Genomic DNA, 17,960 nt, shown 5'->3' with positions numbered 1-17,960 from the left:
TAAGATTTTTGACATGGCCACACATAACGTTCTTAGAAGCAAAACAAGGGAAATGTAAATTAAATTACTATCAGTTGGACATGGAACTCATGAGAAAAAGCATCTCAAGGAATAATTACCTGTGATATGTTGTCAAAACAGAAAGATAAGTCAGATGGATTTTTGCCATGTGTCTAACAATGTGATGCTATTGTAAAAAATGGCAAAGGTCAATCTAGGATTATTACAATATTTAAAAAAAGAATTGAGAGGAGAAACTATGAAGTTGCACAGTGAGGCCCTCGTTGGAGTACTACGCCCATTTTTTGAACGCTCAACCAAGATTTTTGTAGCACATGTACAGGAAAGAAAGATGTGAATTTTTTTTCAAAAAACCATATTTTGTGGTTGTATCCAGACATATATTTCTATGTTTCAATAACATAATTTAGTTCAAATAACATAAATGCTTCTATACTCTTTTATCTAGACGCTATTCCTGAATCATGTTTAAAATACTCAAATGAAGGAATTTCTACCAACTCCTCAAGGAAATTGTTCATAGCCTGATAGAGTTCACTGCTCAGATGATTTTTTTTTTTTCCCCTGAAAAAATTAGCTAAAGATGCTTATTTTAGTTCACCATTGCAATTCATATATCTTCTCACAGAAAGATGCCAACAGTCATGACTCTGTTCATTCAGTACTGGAGTACTGTGTCCAGTTCTGAAGCCCCCAACACAAGAAAGACATGGACCAATTAGAATGAGTTCAGAGGAGGCCACAAGGATGATCCAAGGGCTGGAGTGCCTCTCCTACAAGGACAGGCTGAGAGAGTTGGGGCTGTTCAGCCTGGAGAAGAGAAGGCTCCGGGGAGACCTTCTAGTGGCCTCCCAGTACCTGAAGGGGCTCCAGGAAGGGTGGGGAGGGACTTTGGCCAAGGGCAGGGAGTGAGAGGACAAGGGGTGATGGCTTGAAAGTGGCAGAGGGGAGATGGAGCTGAGATGTGAGGAAGAAATTCTTTGGTGTGAGGGTGGTGAGACAGTGTCCCAGGTTGGCCAGAGAAGCTGTGGCTGCTCCTCCCTGGGAGTGTTGGTGGCCAGGTTGGATGAGGCTTTGAGCAACCTGGTCTAGTGGAAGGTGTCCCTGCTGCTGGCAGGGGGGTTGGAACTGGATGACCTTTAAGGTCCCTTCCAAGCCAAGCCAGTCTGTGATTCTATGATTCTATGATTCAAGCAGCAGTAGTAGTAGATTCATAAGCATCAGGCCATGGGGAGGAGATGGAAAGTTACATTTTGTTCATTTTGGTGAACATGAGGTACTCATTCTTGACCAGATATACTACCACAGGGACTGCCCATTGAGTGTGAAAGCTTCCTTCAACTATTTTGACCTTGCAGACCTGGCTGTAGTTTAGTCCTTAATTTACATTATTACATGTGAACACTATCTGCAATTTCAAAATGGAAATAGCTATTAAATTCTATTATGAATTGTTTGCTTGCCAATTGCATTTTTATATCAGTGCTCATTTTTGATTAAACAAGCAAGAAAAAATATCTTAAACTAATAAGATGCTATTACTTATAGTTTCTCTAAGCATATGTTGTCCTTTAATGCAGTAAAGTTTTTGGAAATTGAGTTAAGAACTGTATTATTCTCTAGGTAGGGTTTTGGGTCACACTCAAGGAGCTCCATGACAGTGATATATGGGGACATGGTTTAATCGAGGACTTGTCAGTGTGAGGTTAATGATTGGACTCGATGATCTTAAAGGTCTTTTCCAATCTATGCAATTCTGTGATTCTGTGAAATACCTAACTCAGTTGCACTCACAAAACCTCTAGTCTTTCTTATCTATTAATTTACTGTACAAAGAAGGATATTCTTGTGCCAACAGTGAAAGAGCTGCAAGCAAAGGTGTAAAATCTGTACCTGGCATTGAAACTTGTAAATGCATCACATAGAGGATGATTCATTTATTATGTACAGAGATTGGCTATGAATTTCATATTCGGAAGCAAATCAATACTTTGGGGAAAAAATTAAATACTGTTTTCTTACTTAGAGCTGTGGTCTAGAAAACAGTTATGCATACACTTAGACTGAAAAATGTGATCCATTAACATCTCACAGTCTAACTACATGAATTAATTAGGCACCTGCATAAATGTTGACAGAATCAGGTCCCAAGTTAATAGCAACACTTCTAATTTACTGACTTTGTCATTCTAACAAATAAAGGTTTTAAAGCCTTTCTGCAGATGAGTTTTCAATGGTCTTCAAAGTAAGATTACGCCAACAAAATCTAGGTTGAACGGCTTCTGGATAAAAACTGGGAAACAAAAAAGTTAAAATGACTTTCACTTCTTTTTTTTCTTTTTTTTCTTTTTTTTTTTTAATTAATAGAAAATTAACACATCACCATGGGTGAATCCATGCCTTGATAAAGTCAACATTTTCTCGTGAACCACCCTCCTCACAGAAAATATTTTCTTTAAAGCTTTTCTTGTTTTTCTTCACCGATATGTCCTAGACATTCAAATTTTCAAGTAATTATTGATTTTCCAAAAATATATTATCTATTGACTTTTTCTGCTATAGTAATCAGTTCATACTGGAATTTTTGTACTTCAAGATATAGCCACAAATTTTATATAGTGATATGGGAACAAGTAAAAGATAGATAAAGAAAAGTTGTTACATAATAACATTATCGAGATTTAAATAAAAATAAAAAAAAAGTATGGGCTTCATTGTTTACAGCATTAGAATATTAAGTTTCATTACATACAAGATTAATTTTAACTAACTAATTTTATGCACTTTCTTGGCCTTACTATTTAGGAACCCGGATTCCTTACAAACTTAAGTAGATCTGAACTTTCTGTAATTTAGAAAGGGATAATTAAGAAACTAAAAAGTAACAAAAGTCAAGGTCCTTCCAGGTGCCCAGGTTTCTAAGTCTTAGTGGTATCAATGGTGGTTAGGAACCTTGACTTGGTTTCATGTTATTTCATACATCTGAAAGTTAGAAATCTCTGTTTGCCTATACCAAATGGAGAGTAGTAGATGTTCCCATTAGACAATTAATCACACTTACTTTAAGAAAGCAGTTGAAGTTCAGCTGAATCAAATTCTGATATTCCTCTGCCCATTGAATAGAGAGGGAGGGCATACTATTAGCTTTAATTAGTTGTCTACTTCGGACAACCAACTTTACACATAAATAATTCCCATTTGTGTAACAATTCCTAGAACACCATTGGCTCTAAACCATAAGAATGCCCAGGAGGGCACTGAATCAGCAAGAAGTGGCTATTTTCTATCCAAACCTCACTGGAACTGAAGGGTTTCCAAAGATGTCAACTTTGGGGCAATTTTTCTAACCAGAAGACTATTTTGGAAAGGCATCAACAGAGTTACTACTTAAAGCTTCATTTTAAAGACAAGCACCTTCTCGATTCTTTCTAGTATCTAGGGGTTTGGATCCAAGGGAATCACCCTTTTCAAAGACCAGAGGTTGTTCTCTGGAGCCAGACTGTCCTCAGAGAAACCAGATGCTTAAGCTCCAGAGAAATGACTGATGTTATATTCCCCAGTATATTCAGCTCTTGGTAGCTCTGTATTCATTTTAGCATTTGTAGTTGCCCTTTGGAAATTTGATTTTCCCTATACCATGTTCATAGAGACTAAACACATAATTTCAGGTGCAAATCACCTGGTTAAAATTGCCCTTAAGTGGCTGTAAAAATCTGGTCTGATTTGGGTAAGATTATTCAAGAATGACATGGCAGTCTCAAGGTTTGCACCCCTACCCTGTTAAAAGTTGAAGAAAGGGTCCTTGAAAATTCCACAAAGAGAATCTGTGCTTCTACTAAACCTCACAGTTCTGTATGTCGCATAAATCACTAAAATTATTCAAGATGATTGGTGGTATTGTAAACTAAGAGTTATCAGGGGAAACTAATAAAGCAAAAATCTATGAATGACCCATTACATTTTAAAAAAAAATGATGCTCTATTAGGAAAAAAGCTCAGCCATTATCCAGATTAAAGAGATTTTAGTACAGGAAATTCACAAAGCTATAGCTTATATTACAGAGTTTTGAATGAAATTTCTCCTAGGTTTTGATTTTTTTTTTTTTAATTTTATTAACTCATCATTTTACTTAATTGAGGAAAGAATATGGTTTACTACTAGTGAGTTTAAATATTTTAAATAGGTATTTAAAAAATAATTCCTATGGGATATCCGACATACTCTGTTGAAGACAGCACAGATTCTCCATTTAATTTGAAGGATGAATAAGGAATTAAACATGACACCTTGTTTAGCTTGAAGTCTTTGTCAAACTCTGTTTCTAGAACTGTAAATTCCTTCTCAGAAGATTCTAAGTATTTCACAGATTGTTTATTAAACCCCAGTCTTATATAATAATTTACTACATTTCAGTCATGGTTATTATATTACTAATTAAAAAGAAAAAGCTTTACAAAGCTCTACTGAAACAGTACACAATATATAGCAGTATTAGACCAGCTGGTTTTCTGAGAAGCAGATTTAACTATTTTGTTGCTTGGGTTGATGTATGCTTCCATCTATGTATCTTTGTAGCACACATTGTGCATAGGCATATCATGCATATACATACATATATTAATGATATTTTGGTTTTGATGGATGAAGAAATGCCTATATATAATTATGTATGTGGTTTACATCGCTAGATTGGGTTTTCAGAGTGTTTACTGTTCTGTGCTCAGAGAAGCGGTCACTGACTCCTGTTACAGCTAAATACTCATCAGTAAAAATGTGAATCCTCATCAGTTTGGATATCAAACCCTATGCATCTCACATTAGTCACTCAGGAACGGGGAAAAGCAAAACTAGGGCAAATTTTGCAGCATGCTGGTTTAAGTGCTATGGCATAGTAAAGGATGAAACGTCACTGTCTGAAGCACAAGACCATCTTTTCTCCTCTTGCTATTTACCAATTAGCTTTTCCTCCAACAAAATAGTTAAAAGATAGATGTAGAGTGATGAATATGAATGCCCTACAGCATTTTGCAGTAAACACAAGACTTTCAGGAAGAGTCAACCTTGACTGCCAATATACTGCATCAGCGGTTTAGCCACAGACCGTAAAACTAATGTTCTCAGGATGCCTTGAATTTATGGTAAAGTGCTGACCCTTTGACCCACATGCGTTAAGTAAGTCTTCTGGCACTTGACATAAGGCTCCTACTTTATCTGTGGGTATGTGCAACGATGCAGTATTGACACAGTAATGCAAGACTTTCAGGAAATGCTGGATTTGCTCATGTACAATACAGGTGAGCTGTACATTAAAGAAATTAATGGGATGTCTGGAGTTATGCTACCAAATATTGTGAGATATGGATGGAGAGAAGAGAAGAGAAGAGAAGAGAAGAGAAGAGAAGAGAAGAGAAGAGAAGAGAAGAGGGAAAGGGAAAGGGAAAGGGAAAGGGAAAGGGAAAGGGAAAAAGAAAAAGAAAAAGAAAAAGAAAAAGAAAAAGAAAAAGAAAAAGAAAAAGAAAAAGAAAAAGAAAAAGAAAAAGAAAAAGAAAAAGAAAAAGAAAAAGAAAAAGAAAAAGAAAAAGAAAAAGAAAAAGAAAAAGAAAAAGAAAAAGAAAAAGAAAAAGAAAAAGAAAAAGAAAAAGAAAAAGAAAAAGAAAAAGAAAAAGAAAAAGAAAAAGAAAAAGAAAAAGAAAAAGAAAAGGAAAAGGAAAAGGAAAAGGAAAGAAAAAATAAAAGAGAAAAGAAAAGGAAAAGAAAAGAAAAGGAAAAGAAAAGGAAAAGAAAAAGAAAAAGAAAAGAAAAGGAAAAGAAAAGGAGACCAAACTTTCAAACTTTGCCCTGATTGAACTGTCGTTCACAGAAAGATAAAATGTCAGGGGAGAAACAAGGTTAGCAGTGTCTGCAGGGAGGTGCCTCCTAGCCAGCAAAGCAGGCAAACACGTAATGTAAGGGTACATCACAAAACGTACAAAGGATAACAAATGATGTCTGCAGGGATATATGTGCCTCACTAATTTCAGATGTCTCACTCATTCTCCTGGCTACTTGTGTAAGTAAAGACTACATACTCCTGGCTTGTGTCAAAAACAGTGGGGCCAGTAGGACCAGGGAAGTGATCCTCCACTTGTACTGGGCACTGGTGAGGCTGCACCTCGAGTCCTGTGTTCAGTTTTGGGCCCCTCACTACAGGAAAGATGTTGCGGTGCTGGAACATGTTCAGAGAAGGACAATGGAGGTGGTGAAGGGCCTGGAGAACAAGTCCTACAAGGAGCAGCTAAGGGAGCTGGCATTGTTTAGTCTGGAGAAAAGGAGGCTGAGGGGAGACCTTCTCACTCTCTACAACTACCTGAAAGGAGGGAGTAGAGAGGTAGGGGTCAGTCCCTTCTCCCAGGTAACAAGTGATAGAGCAAGAGGAAATGGCCTTAAGTTGCGCCAGGGGAGGTTTAGATTGGATATTAGGAAAAACTTAACTGAAAGGGCAGTCAAGCATTGGAACAGGCTGCCCAGGGAGGTGGTGGATTCACCTTCCCTGGTGGTATTTAAAAGACGGGTAGACAAGGTACTTAGGGACATGGTTTAGAGGTGGAATTGGTGGTGAAAGGTTTATGGTTGGACTTGGTCGTCTTGAAGATCTTTTCCAACCCCTAAGATTCTGTGATTTTGTGATACAGTGAGTACCCCCAAAATATTATTACTACTAAACGGAACTCCCTTTAGGTTAACATTTCAAGTAAAAGATAGCTGCACCTCTTCAAAAAAATCCCCAAGAAAACAGTTGCATGCTGTTGGATACAAAATGGCTTATATAACACAAGCAAAACACCCTTTCTGGCTTTAGTTATAAGTTTGTGTATATCTGTATGTAGGTGTGAGTAGGCAAGGGGATGCAAGGAATACCAGTGTTTTTATTTTAAAAGATTATTGTACAATTCACACTTATATACACAAAATTTCTGTTGAAGTTAGTCGAATTTTGCTGCATTTTTCTGCCTATATATTCTAAACTTGGTTTAATTTTTTTTCTACCTCCACAACCATCCTCCTTACTTTATAAAAAAATGGCTTTTAAGAACACAAGATGTTTTTGAGAAAAATTTTGAACAGTGATTAAAAATGGTTTATGAAAATGGACACTTTTATTGTACTAACCTACTATTCATTATCTAAGGTGTCTGACACATCTAAAATAGATAAACGCAGGCTTTTTAAAGTCTCCTAGAGTTAATTTGCCTCCAAATCCCCATTTTATTTTTTTTTTTTTTTAAGTTTTATCATTCTTATCTTGACCTTCTTCCATTTCTGGAAGATCTTTAGGTTTTGGAGATCAAAGCTGAAAGAATTATTTGGGGCTAACATCTTAAACCCTGAAGTGAGAGCTGTTGTGCATGGAAAAGGTATCTGCCCAGCTGTCCATAATGATGCCCATACTTTTTCTGAGTGAATTAGCACAGAGCCTTCCTGTCAGTATATATATAATATAGTTTAAATTGTTCCATTTACCTAGAGAAATCAAACACAATTATCTTTTAGTGTTGTCTTTCTGAGAAGGAAGCTCCTGTACTCCCACCAGCCAAACCAGCATTTTCCTGTTGGCAAATTCCGTCTATTCACCAGTTAATCAATACATTATACAACACCAACCACAGTGCTGACCCCTGAAGCATCACAGGGTTTATCTTTCTGCCTGCTGGGAAATGGTCATTTATGCTTTGTTTCTGCCTTGTAACCAGTTCTTAATCCATCGAAGGTCTTAACATTCACTCCATGGATACCCATCTTCCAAAAAGCTGTGTGTGCAGGACTTTATGAAAAGGATTTGAAAATCTAAATGAATTACTTTATATTCTCCTTTAGTACTGTATTCTATTTTTAAACTCTGAAAGTGGAGAGAAAAATAAATAGTATTTAAACTTTTAGACACCATGGTGATTTATTAATCTCTTATGTGTCACATTTGATTGTTTTATAATATATTTTACATTATTTCTTATGGCATTCCTCTGCTTATTGAACATAGTCTCTCTGGTTATAAATTCTTTGGATCAAACCAAGCACTGGTGGAATGTAATGTTGGGTATTCTCTGGTCCTTTTGTAAAATACCTTTTTTTAATGCATTAAATGTTTTTTGTTGGTGATACTTTGATCTTTGGATTTCAGGTTAGCTAAACTTTAAAGAAATTGCTACAGTGCTTTGCAGAATAAAAGCCATAATTTCATCAAAATCCCTGGATAAACGATCTCATGTTCTCAGGATGATGGTACCCATAAGTTGTACTATAACCACCTGAAACTTCCATAAAACATGAATTTAACATAATTTATTTTTTAAATAGGCTCTATTTTGCAATTTTTAGCTCTCCCTCAGATTCAATATGTTGGGTTTTTTTTTTTATTACAGCTATGCTTAAATTCATCTTCTTGCTTCTACATTTTGTTTCCTTTCATATCGCTGCTGAAAAATCCATCTTTACCACATTTTAGTATTAGCTTTGATAATATCATTGAGCTGCCTTTTCCTAGTGATAAATATCTTTAAAGTTTGTCCTACTCACACTGATAAAACTCTCAGGTTTATTGCTGAATTGCCAGTAGTGCTGATTTTGAACTTTAGTCCATTCTGATAAAGACAAAATAAAAAATATGAGTCAAAGCAGAAGTCAGAGAGTGACCTACTTAAAAACCAGCTAGTTACAAAGTTACTAATATCTTTTAAAATCATGCTAAAAGCTGAAACTCTAATTTCTGGTCTGAATCAGAAGATTTCAAATTTCCAATGTGCTTCCCAAGAGTGAGTAACCCAAGTACTATGGTACTGGCTCTTCTAGGATGGTTTCAAGACAACCCAAAGCAAACTGAAGGAGGGAAAAAAATTAAAAATAAAAAATTAACAGCCTTTCCCAGGCAATTCTGGTCCCATTTGTTCTGCTTTTTCTCCTTCATTTCCCATTCACTTCCTTTCATTACAACCCTGCAAAGTCTACTTTAGTTCCCAATTTAAATTCAACCCTCTGACCTTTAAAGAATGTCACAGCTTTTTCTCCTCCCTGAATCTCAGAAGTCTTGAAAAATAATATTCAACCTTGTTTCCCGCTACTTGATTTTTTTTCTATGCACAATTCTTTTTACCTGTTTAGAAACTTATGCTTCTTCCCTTCAGTTGTTACAGCTTCTCAAGCAATTGCTGTGTAGACTTCAATCACCTCCTTATTAAAGTCAATAGGACACCCTTAACTGGCCTTTGTCACTACTAGGACAAGATGCTGAGCAGTATGACAGATCTCCATATTCAAATGGAAATTGTATTGTCTGTTTTCTCTTATGTCATTCCCTCACTTTTCACCTATTTCTTTGCCTTTTCTTTCTTCTCTTTTTCCCTTTCCACTCCTTCCCTCTTTCATGGATCATCTGTGCTAGGATCATTTCAAACTTCTATACAAATGCTGAATAAATGCCAATACAACATTTAACATGAGTCATCAGCATAGCCCTGCTTACTGATCCCTGGGCTGTTCTGACCCTGGTTCTCCTCACTGGGCCTGATCCTGACTCCCATCTCTGCACTGAAATCCCAGTCTGGACTCAGGCCACCCCTTTCACCACAGAGCTGCCTGATGCCCAGTGGCTGCCCCCAGGGAGCCACTGACCCTTGCTCCTTAGGAAACCAAGCTAAAGCTATTAATAAAATTTCAGAGTGCCCAAAAGAACCAAACAAAAAGTTAATCCCTGAAGCTCTGGTCTACTCCTGCATACAATTAACACCCATTAAAATCTACAAGTTTTGTGTTTGTTTCCAAGGAAGCTCCATAGACTCTGCGGTTTTATACTTTTTATCTTGGATTTATAAGAAAGTCAGTAAGTGAGAGTCAAGTTTTTAATTTTGTTTTTAAAGGAAAATCATAGAATCATAGAAAGGTTTGGGTTGGAAGGGACCTTAAAGATCATCTAGTTCCAACCCCCCTGCCAGCAGCAGGGACACCTTCCACTAGACCAGGTTGCTCAAAGCCTCATCCAAACTGGCCTTGAACACTTCCAGGGAGGAGCATCCACAACTTCTCTGGGCAACCTCTTCCAGTGTCTCACCACCCTCACAGTGAATAATTTCTTCCTAATATCTTATCTAAATCTACCCTCTTCCAGTTTAAAGCCATCACCCCTTGTTCTGTCACTCGCTGCCCTTGAAAAACGTCCCTCCCCAGCTTTCTTGTAGGCCCAATAAAAGTAGTCAATTTTAAAAATACATTAACCAATATGTCACTACCCAATACTGCTATCAGAGATAAGAATCTAACCTCTACCAAGTACTTGGCTATAACAGCAGTGGGTTAAAGCACAGGCAAGAAAGCATTAGAACACTAAAAAACCTCACCCCATATATTCCAAAGGCCATAAATTAAAACAAGAAACAAATAAAATTTTAAGGTGAAACCAGTTATTAAAGTAAGGCTTGCATAGTTTAAATTTCACAGAATCACAGAATCACAGAATGTTGGGGATTGGAAGGGACCATAGAACTTACCAATATTGTTTCATTAAAGATGAATTTTCCCCTCCTAAAAAAATGTTAACAAGGTGTTTCTCTTTCCAAAAAAAGTGTATCCATATTTCTGCACTGTGGATCAAACCCAGTACTTGTATAACAATATGAAATCCCTGGAAAAAGATGCTTAACAGCTTTCCTTTCCTGAACTGATAGTTAAAAGTAAATAATAAGAGAAAGGTAATTTGCTTATTTTTATTCCCTTTTCATTGTCATTTAAATATTTTTGCCCCAGCTTTCAAAAGCACTTCATTTAAAAATAAATAAAAGTTAATTAAAAAACAAAAAGATTAAAACAATAAGGCGTTCATCATCGTGTTTCTCACTGAAATTTTGGCATGTGCAGATGTGGGTGGAGTCTGACTCCCAAATAAATCACTCTTATCGTTCTTGAGCATTTGATAAAATCAATGCAGGATCTCAAGGTTATGAAAAGAAAGAATTTATAAATATATGTATGTATTCATAGACACCCATATCTCTGTATCCATAGCTACACATATGCATACGTATACAGAGACCTGTTCTGGAGAAGAAAGCAGTGTATAAATGGGCAGGGCACAGAATAGTGTAGGGTGGTCTAAATATCATTTTAACCAATTTTTTCTAGGATGACAAAATGAGTCAGTAACTTCTACTTTTTTTAATCAACAATCATAGAGAAATAATAACTAATCCCTTTGTAAATGGCCTCAGAAACTGCAGATAGAAATTGTGCTCTAATATTAATGAACCACATTTGTGTCTGGCATAGATCATTTTAGCTTCATTGGCTCCATTGAATTTGGGCCCATTCCACCTTCTGAACTTCTGCTGCACAATTTGTACATGATGCAAAGCTCTAAACACTTAAAATTTTTTTTTTTATCTTTTTTTTAAATTACTCACAAGTTTACTTACATTTTACAAAATACAAAATAAGTAATGTTTGACTTTGAGGAACAGAGACACAATCTTAAATATTGAATCCCAGCATCAACAAGTTGATGTTGTAAAGATGAACTCAGTCCAGAGCTTCTAGCACTTGGTTATAATTCAAATTATATCAAAAAGTGCATTGAATATGGAATGTAAGCATTTACTGTGCCTATTATTGATCTGTATACCTGTGCTTTGTAACTGTCAGTTACTCTGCTGAAAAATTATTAATAAAAAAATTTACAGAACATTAGGACAGAAATTTTTGCTGAATAAAAAGTCTGAAAATGTGCTTTGTTTTAATTAATAAAGAAATCTCAGCAACAGGGAGAATTCTTCAAATTCTCTCCTTCAACAAAAGGAGACTTTGACATGAGAGTGCAACACAATATTTAACCATATCAAACTGAACAGAAGGAGAGGGGGATGTTTGGAGTGATAGTGTTTGTCTTCCCAAGTAACCGTTAAGTGTGATGGAGCCCTGCTTTCCTGGAGATGGCTGAACACCTGCGTGCTGGTGGGAAGTAGTGAATGAATTCCTTCTTTTGCTTTGCTTGTCCACACGGCTTCTGCTTTACTTCTTAAACTATCTTTATATCAGCTCACGGGTTTTCTCACTTTTACCCTTCCGATTCTCCCTCCCATTCCAGCCAGAGAGGGTGAGCAAGTCGCTGTGTGGTGCTTATTTGCCAGCTGGGGTTAAACCATGACAGCAAGCATCCACACTTCATCTACAATTTCCAATAAGTAATAATGAAAAGTCAGGAAAAGAAGAAAAACATGATTTGTGTCATTGGGATTTATCTGTGCAATTAGGGCTTGGGGTCCTTTTTAGGGCTAAAGGATAATAAGCTGGGGACAACAATAACACAACAAGTAATATTAAATCATATCGACATTTTTTTTTAGCTCATTTTGCTGATTTCTGTTCTCAAAGCTAATACAGAGGCTGCCAGAGCTGCAATAGTTTTCACTTTTCTGTCTCAGATGGAGATGTCTAGTTGTTTTGTCTGAATGTTACATTTTCAGTGTCCTGAACTGTTGCATTCTCATTTGTTCCTTCTAAAATAATCTTGATGATTTTAAAGCCCGGATGAGCAAGTGCAGTCAGATAGGGGAGGATTAGCTCAGACATTTTCAGACATGTACACTATGTGCATCTATATCATAACTGGTCAACTGTACAGTGAGTGGAGAACTAGTCTGTAAAGTCAATGAAATTCAAAGCATGATTCATCCAAACAAGTGTAGACCACTGCTTTAAGATGAGAGCACTTGATAGTACTGCCTGCACTGAACAATTCAGACGTACATAGCAACAGATAATACTGAGTATAAAGGAGTCTAAAATGAGTAGCTTAGACGTAATCACCTACATGTAGATGAACCTAACCTCTGCTCTGTGAAGCCAAAAACAAGTTAAAAAAAATCCCAGTCTGTCCATCTACCAGACTTTCTTATTTTTATATAATCTATATATTTTGTATAATCTATATATTTTATATAATCTATGTATTTTACATAACCTAGCAGACTTTCTTTTTTTTTTTTTCAATCAGGTAATATATTTTCAGTTGCTCAAATGTATTTTCAATGAAGAATTGCTTTGTTTATAAACACAACTTCAGCCACCAACGAGTAAATTCACCTGAACAGACCACAGCAATGTTTGTAATGATTTTCTAGAGACACATAATACGTAATCAACACAGAAAGTACTTGAAGAAAAGGCTGTGTATTATTTAATCAAATCATTGAAACTTTGACGAAGCAAACTAGCCTTGATTGGCTACTGAATCTCATATATGACTCTTGTCAATACGACTTCTGCAATAGTATTGAGTAGAGAAAAAAAAAAAAAAACAACAAACCACTCATGGTCATTAATTTGTTTGTTTATAATGTGTTTTCAAGCATAGGTTCCCCTCTGAGTTACAGATTTCAGAAAGTTTTAAGTGACTTAATATTGAACAATATTTCAAATAAGCTTACCAGTTTCAGAGAGCAGTTTGGTAGCTTCCAGTACCTTCTCAGTATAAACTCCAGTTTCGTAGTTTTCCATCTCTGCATTAATGATGTGAATAACTCTGGCTGCACGGCCTCGGATAGCACCCGCAGTTCTGTCCAGTGTATCCACATCCCCCTCTTGGAGAGCAATCACACACTTATTCACATCTTCCAGAATATGATTTTCTGGAATGTAGGAAAAAAAATAAAAATAAAAGCTCATTTCATTTCCTTCTTTCTCATAGCAAAGCTTACTGATTTGGGTAAAGAGCAAATGTCAATATGTTAAAATATTGATATCTGTCCTTATCCAGGTCTGCAAAGCAAATACCATTCTGTGATACTATGCCACAGTAAAAATCCCAAGTGTGCTATTTATCTTTGAAAGGTATTGAGCTACATCCTCTCACCTATACTGTGAGTACCAACCTGCAATTCTTTAAAAAACGCTCACGTTAATTTCAAACATCACACTGAATTTTATTATAATGAAAGGGTAATAAAAATCAGTGCAAAAAGGAAAGGAGTCAAATATTATGCAGATGCTCTAATAAATGGTTGGACAATTTTCTGAAGATGAATTTACACATTTCCATAAACGTTTAATACATTTAGTTCATTTGTGCTTAAATAAGTTAGAAAAGAAAATAAATCATTTTGAAAAGACAATAGCATATTGGCTTTGTAGATAGCAGGTAGCCTGTGCACAAGCAGTTCACCTCCTTTACTCCATCTAGGCCAGAGATTAAGGTGTGAATTTTTCATGACACATGGTATAAACCTATGTGAATGTACATATTCTGAAATAAGAGTTGACAACAGTGAGTCTGCTCAGATGATGTAATAACAAGTAGGTTTACTGAAATCTTGGGAGTTGCATTGTTTTTTGTCAGCTCCGAATCAGGCCATCTACTCTCATGTGTTGCAGTACCATAGTTTATGATTAGTAGTAGTATTCTCACATACAGATAATCTGAAAGGATGAAGCAAATTTCTATTACGTCAGATACAATTTCCCTTGCAGCCAGTACAGTTAAAAATAATTTCAATAATAAAACTATGACTGAATTTCATATTTGAGCAAACTCACTCTGAGAAACTCAGTGACTGTAAGCAGCGAGTTATTTTTCTGCCACAGACACATCTAAACTGAAAATGAAATGCTGTTCTTTGTCGTAGTAATAAATAAACAAGAATCAATCAATTAATTAACTGCTTTTTGTTAATTATCCTTGGCCACAAAAATAGAATGATACACTTATCTCCACTGTTAAAAATGCTAAGGTTGGATCATTTGAAGGTTTCAAGAATGTTTTACATGATGTCAAATTTTAAACTGCAACAACTCTGAATGAAAAATTAAAGTCCCCTGAGCTGTGAATCAGAGTAACTTGCAAGGTAAGATTCTTTATTTTAAAAAATTCTCTATCCACATTTAAACAACATTGTTTTGCTAAAATATTTCTTCACTATTCCCTCCTCACCATTGTAATTTTTTTTTATTATTTTTATTATTTTTTACATGGCATAGCCAAATTTTGCCCAACAAGAAGTGCTATATGGATTTGAACAGACTGTATTTGGAATATAAAGTAACTGATTAAAATTAAGGTCAGCCTTTTTTTGGTAGTATTAATAAAATATGCCATCAAACGTGACACTCAATATGAAGACGAGATGTAATTTCATGAGGAACGTTTAACCAGGCACTAGCCCATTTTGAATGCTTCACTGGTTTAACATCCAAAAATAAAACTACTTTGTGTAAGCGGAGGCTTCCAAGCTTTGAGCTAACAGCAGCAGGCTTTCTGGACACATGAGATGTTTTCTCATTTTCAATAGAGATGTCTATGGACAAAAAAAATCTAAAACCAACAGAAATACTACTTCTCAGTTGCCTTGGAAAGTCTGGATCTAAGTCAAAATGTTAGAATGTTAGAAGAAAATGTGATTTGAGGAAAAACAACAACAAAAAAATTGTCATCCATTGAAATAACTTCTGAGTTTATGGATACAAGTGCTTGTAGTGAACAAAGTTCTCACACAAATAACCAAATGTCCATTTAAGCGAGTTTGCCATTTCTTTGGTTTCTGGGCTGGATCTACAGTTTACAGCTTAGTCTGCCCTTTCATTGCAGAACAAGGTCTGTTGAAAAGTGTTTGCAAGCTTCAAATCTCTAATAAAAATCTATGTGTTACCACATTCTGAAGTACCATTTTACTGTGAGAGTTCATTTTAATTTTCTTGTGATGGCTTGCAGTAAACACTCTAGCAGTGGTGTTGAACACTGGAGTGTAATTATACTAAGCCAAACCATTTCCTTGTTACTAATAATAGCAGGGCACAACCAAACAAAATAAAGGGGAGGGCAAAAATTAAGGATTTTTTTAAAGGATAAAGATTTTTTTTTTTTCTCCAAACATCTTAAAGTTTTATTAGGAAATTTAGGAAACATTAAGGAAAAGAATGTAGAATGAAACATAAAATTCAGGACAAGCTATATCCTGAAGTTTGGCTCTTCTGCAATATTAGAGTGAGCTAAGCATGCTAGATACACTCTATGTCCTTATTCACAACAATGAAATTCACCTCTTTCAAACCATAACAGGAAAATGACTATTCTGCAGCAGATAATTAACCCAAGACATGTAGCACTTTACAATTATAGTATTCATTGTGTATGACTATATTATAACAATACACTCTGCCACAATTTGTAGCACTTTACAAGGAGGATGGAGAGAAGTCTGTCATCCAAAGAGTCAACATCCTTCTCATATCCATCACTTCTTTATGTAAGGACTAAGACACTTTGGTTTTTCTTCACAGAAGAGCTTGCTTTGCATTGTAATCCTTCCTAGTGAGGTCCGAGAGGTGCAAAGATTTGCTGTTTCTTATACTACTTTACTACTTCTCTCCATTTGGTTGCATTGCTATACTGATAAATTCGGGACCCAGAAGAGCTTCTGAGCTCTCTGGAAATGTACATGCTTCATATGATTCTGACAAAACACCTAGATGGGACTCATATACAGCATCTTCCTATTTTCCTTCTTCCTCTCCCTTCCCAGAGCCTGGTAACCTGGTATGGATGATTGCAGGATCAGGACTGTATGGTACATCTGCCCCACTGCTTAGACACAGCTGATCTGAGTAAAGCTACCAAATAAAGTAAGGAAAGTTCAATTTTCCTCCTCTTGCCCACAACTGCACTAGGACTCCAACAATTTTTGCAAATACCATCAACCCATCAGAGGTCTGTAATAAAATTTTTAAAAGGTTGCCAAAATACTACTTTGTGCCTGAGTTGAAACAAAACTTCTCTAGAAATAGAAGCACAAATAGGATGCTATTATCTGGGAGAGGAAAAGCTAAACATTGCTACCAGGGATTAATTGGCATGGTTTGGTTGCTCCTACTGAGTGTAGAAGATCAGCATTTCAATAAGGACGCACTAATGGACTAATGATGCTTTAGTAATTATAGCTTTTCTCTGCTCTGACCCATTACTTTAATTTAGCAGTACATTTTTAGAAGAGTCCCTTGATCCCAGTACCTGAAACAGAGAGGAAATCATCCACCGAAGTGATATCATCAACGGCTTCAGTGAGAACTCGCACTTGTTTCTCCCACTGATCTTTAAAGACATCCATGTTGTCCTGTGCTACTTTGCTCTGGGGTCTGGCAGCCAATGTGAGCGCAGCATTTATTACCTGTTGTTCAAAACAATTTGTTATGAGAAGTGGCATTTTTTTTTTTTTTCACAAAGGAAAGAACAAATACATTACTAACAATGTTAAAAATACAGCATTAGACCCCATTGGAAATGCTGGTCTCAAGATATGAATGTATTTTTCAGTTCATGGAAAGCAGGCAACAACTTAAGGACAAAGGCAAGGTTATAATCTTCATCAAGGCTGCTTTCCCTGTCTCAGCTAACTGATGTTTTTAATGCCCAAAGAGTTGTCAAGTACTTTATAACAGGAGTCTTACTCACCTGTGGGCACAGGCTATCAATCTGTGTTGCTGCCATCCGGACTAACTTCACACCTTCTTCATTATTTGAGATTGAACAGGCCAGATTTGCAACCTGCAATGAAATCAGTAGAATGAGAATTGAGTTTTAGGCACGTGGGCCATTTTATACCTTTCTTGCTTCTTATTGAGTCTTGCCTAGAAGGAAAGAATTGTATACAAGAGGAATGATACAGCATCTTCTGTCCTGGTGAATAGAAACCCATGTAGATTATTTCCTTACTAGTGAACTGAAGTAGCCATCTTTATTGGATTTTTCTCAAAAACTTCCCTCGCTGTCAAGTGTTTCACATTCTCCTCTATAGCTTGAAAACAATCTCCTGAGAAGTCATATGGAGACTGCAGAGCATCCAGACATCTATCCATCTCCTTTCTTCACAGTTTCTTTTTCCTTTTATTAACCGTGTCCATTATGAATACTAGTAATCAGGCTCATCCG

General features: G+C 36.1%; 1 protein-coding gene across 1 annotated transcript in view; it reads right to left on the bottom strand.

The window, feature by feature from the left end:
- The window catches only part of LOC104523440 (catenin alpha-2), a 65,016-nt gene extending 47,446 nt beyond the window's left edge, over window positions 1-17,570 (bottom strand). Inside the window, exons 1-3 of the mRNA XM_010166007.2 lie at window positions 17,484-17,570; window positions 17,043-17,199; window positions 13,471-13,671 (exon numbers count right to left, since the gene is read on the bottom strand). Of these exons, the coding sequence (XP_010164309.2) occupies window positions 13,471-13,671; window positions 17,043-17,199; window positions 17,484-17,519 (394 nt within the window). The 5' untranslated portion in view covers window positions 17,520-17,570. The remainder of the gene's footprint in view (window positions 1-13,470; window positions 13,672-17,042; window positions 17,200-17,483) is intronic.
- Between the last annotated feature and the right edge of the window lie 390 nt (window positions 17,571-17,960).

Source organism: Antrostomus carolinensis, unplaced genomic scaffold (assembly GCF_000700745.2).
Source record: "Antrostomus carolinensis isolate BGI_N321 unplaced genomic scaffold, ASM70074v2 scaffold5384, whole genome shotgun sequence".
NCBI classification, from domain to species: domain Eukaryota; kingdom Metazoa; phylum Chordata; class Aves; order Caprimulgiformes; family Caprimulgidae; genus Antrostomus; species Antrostomus carolinensis.
This window is presented reverse-complemented; position numbering and strand designations above follow the sequence as displayed.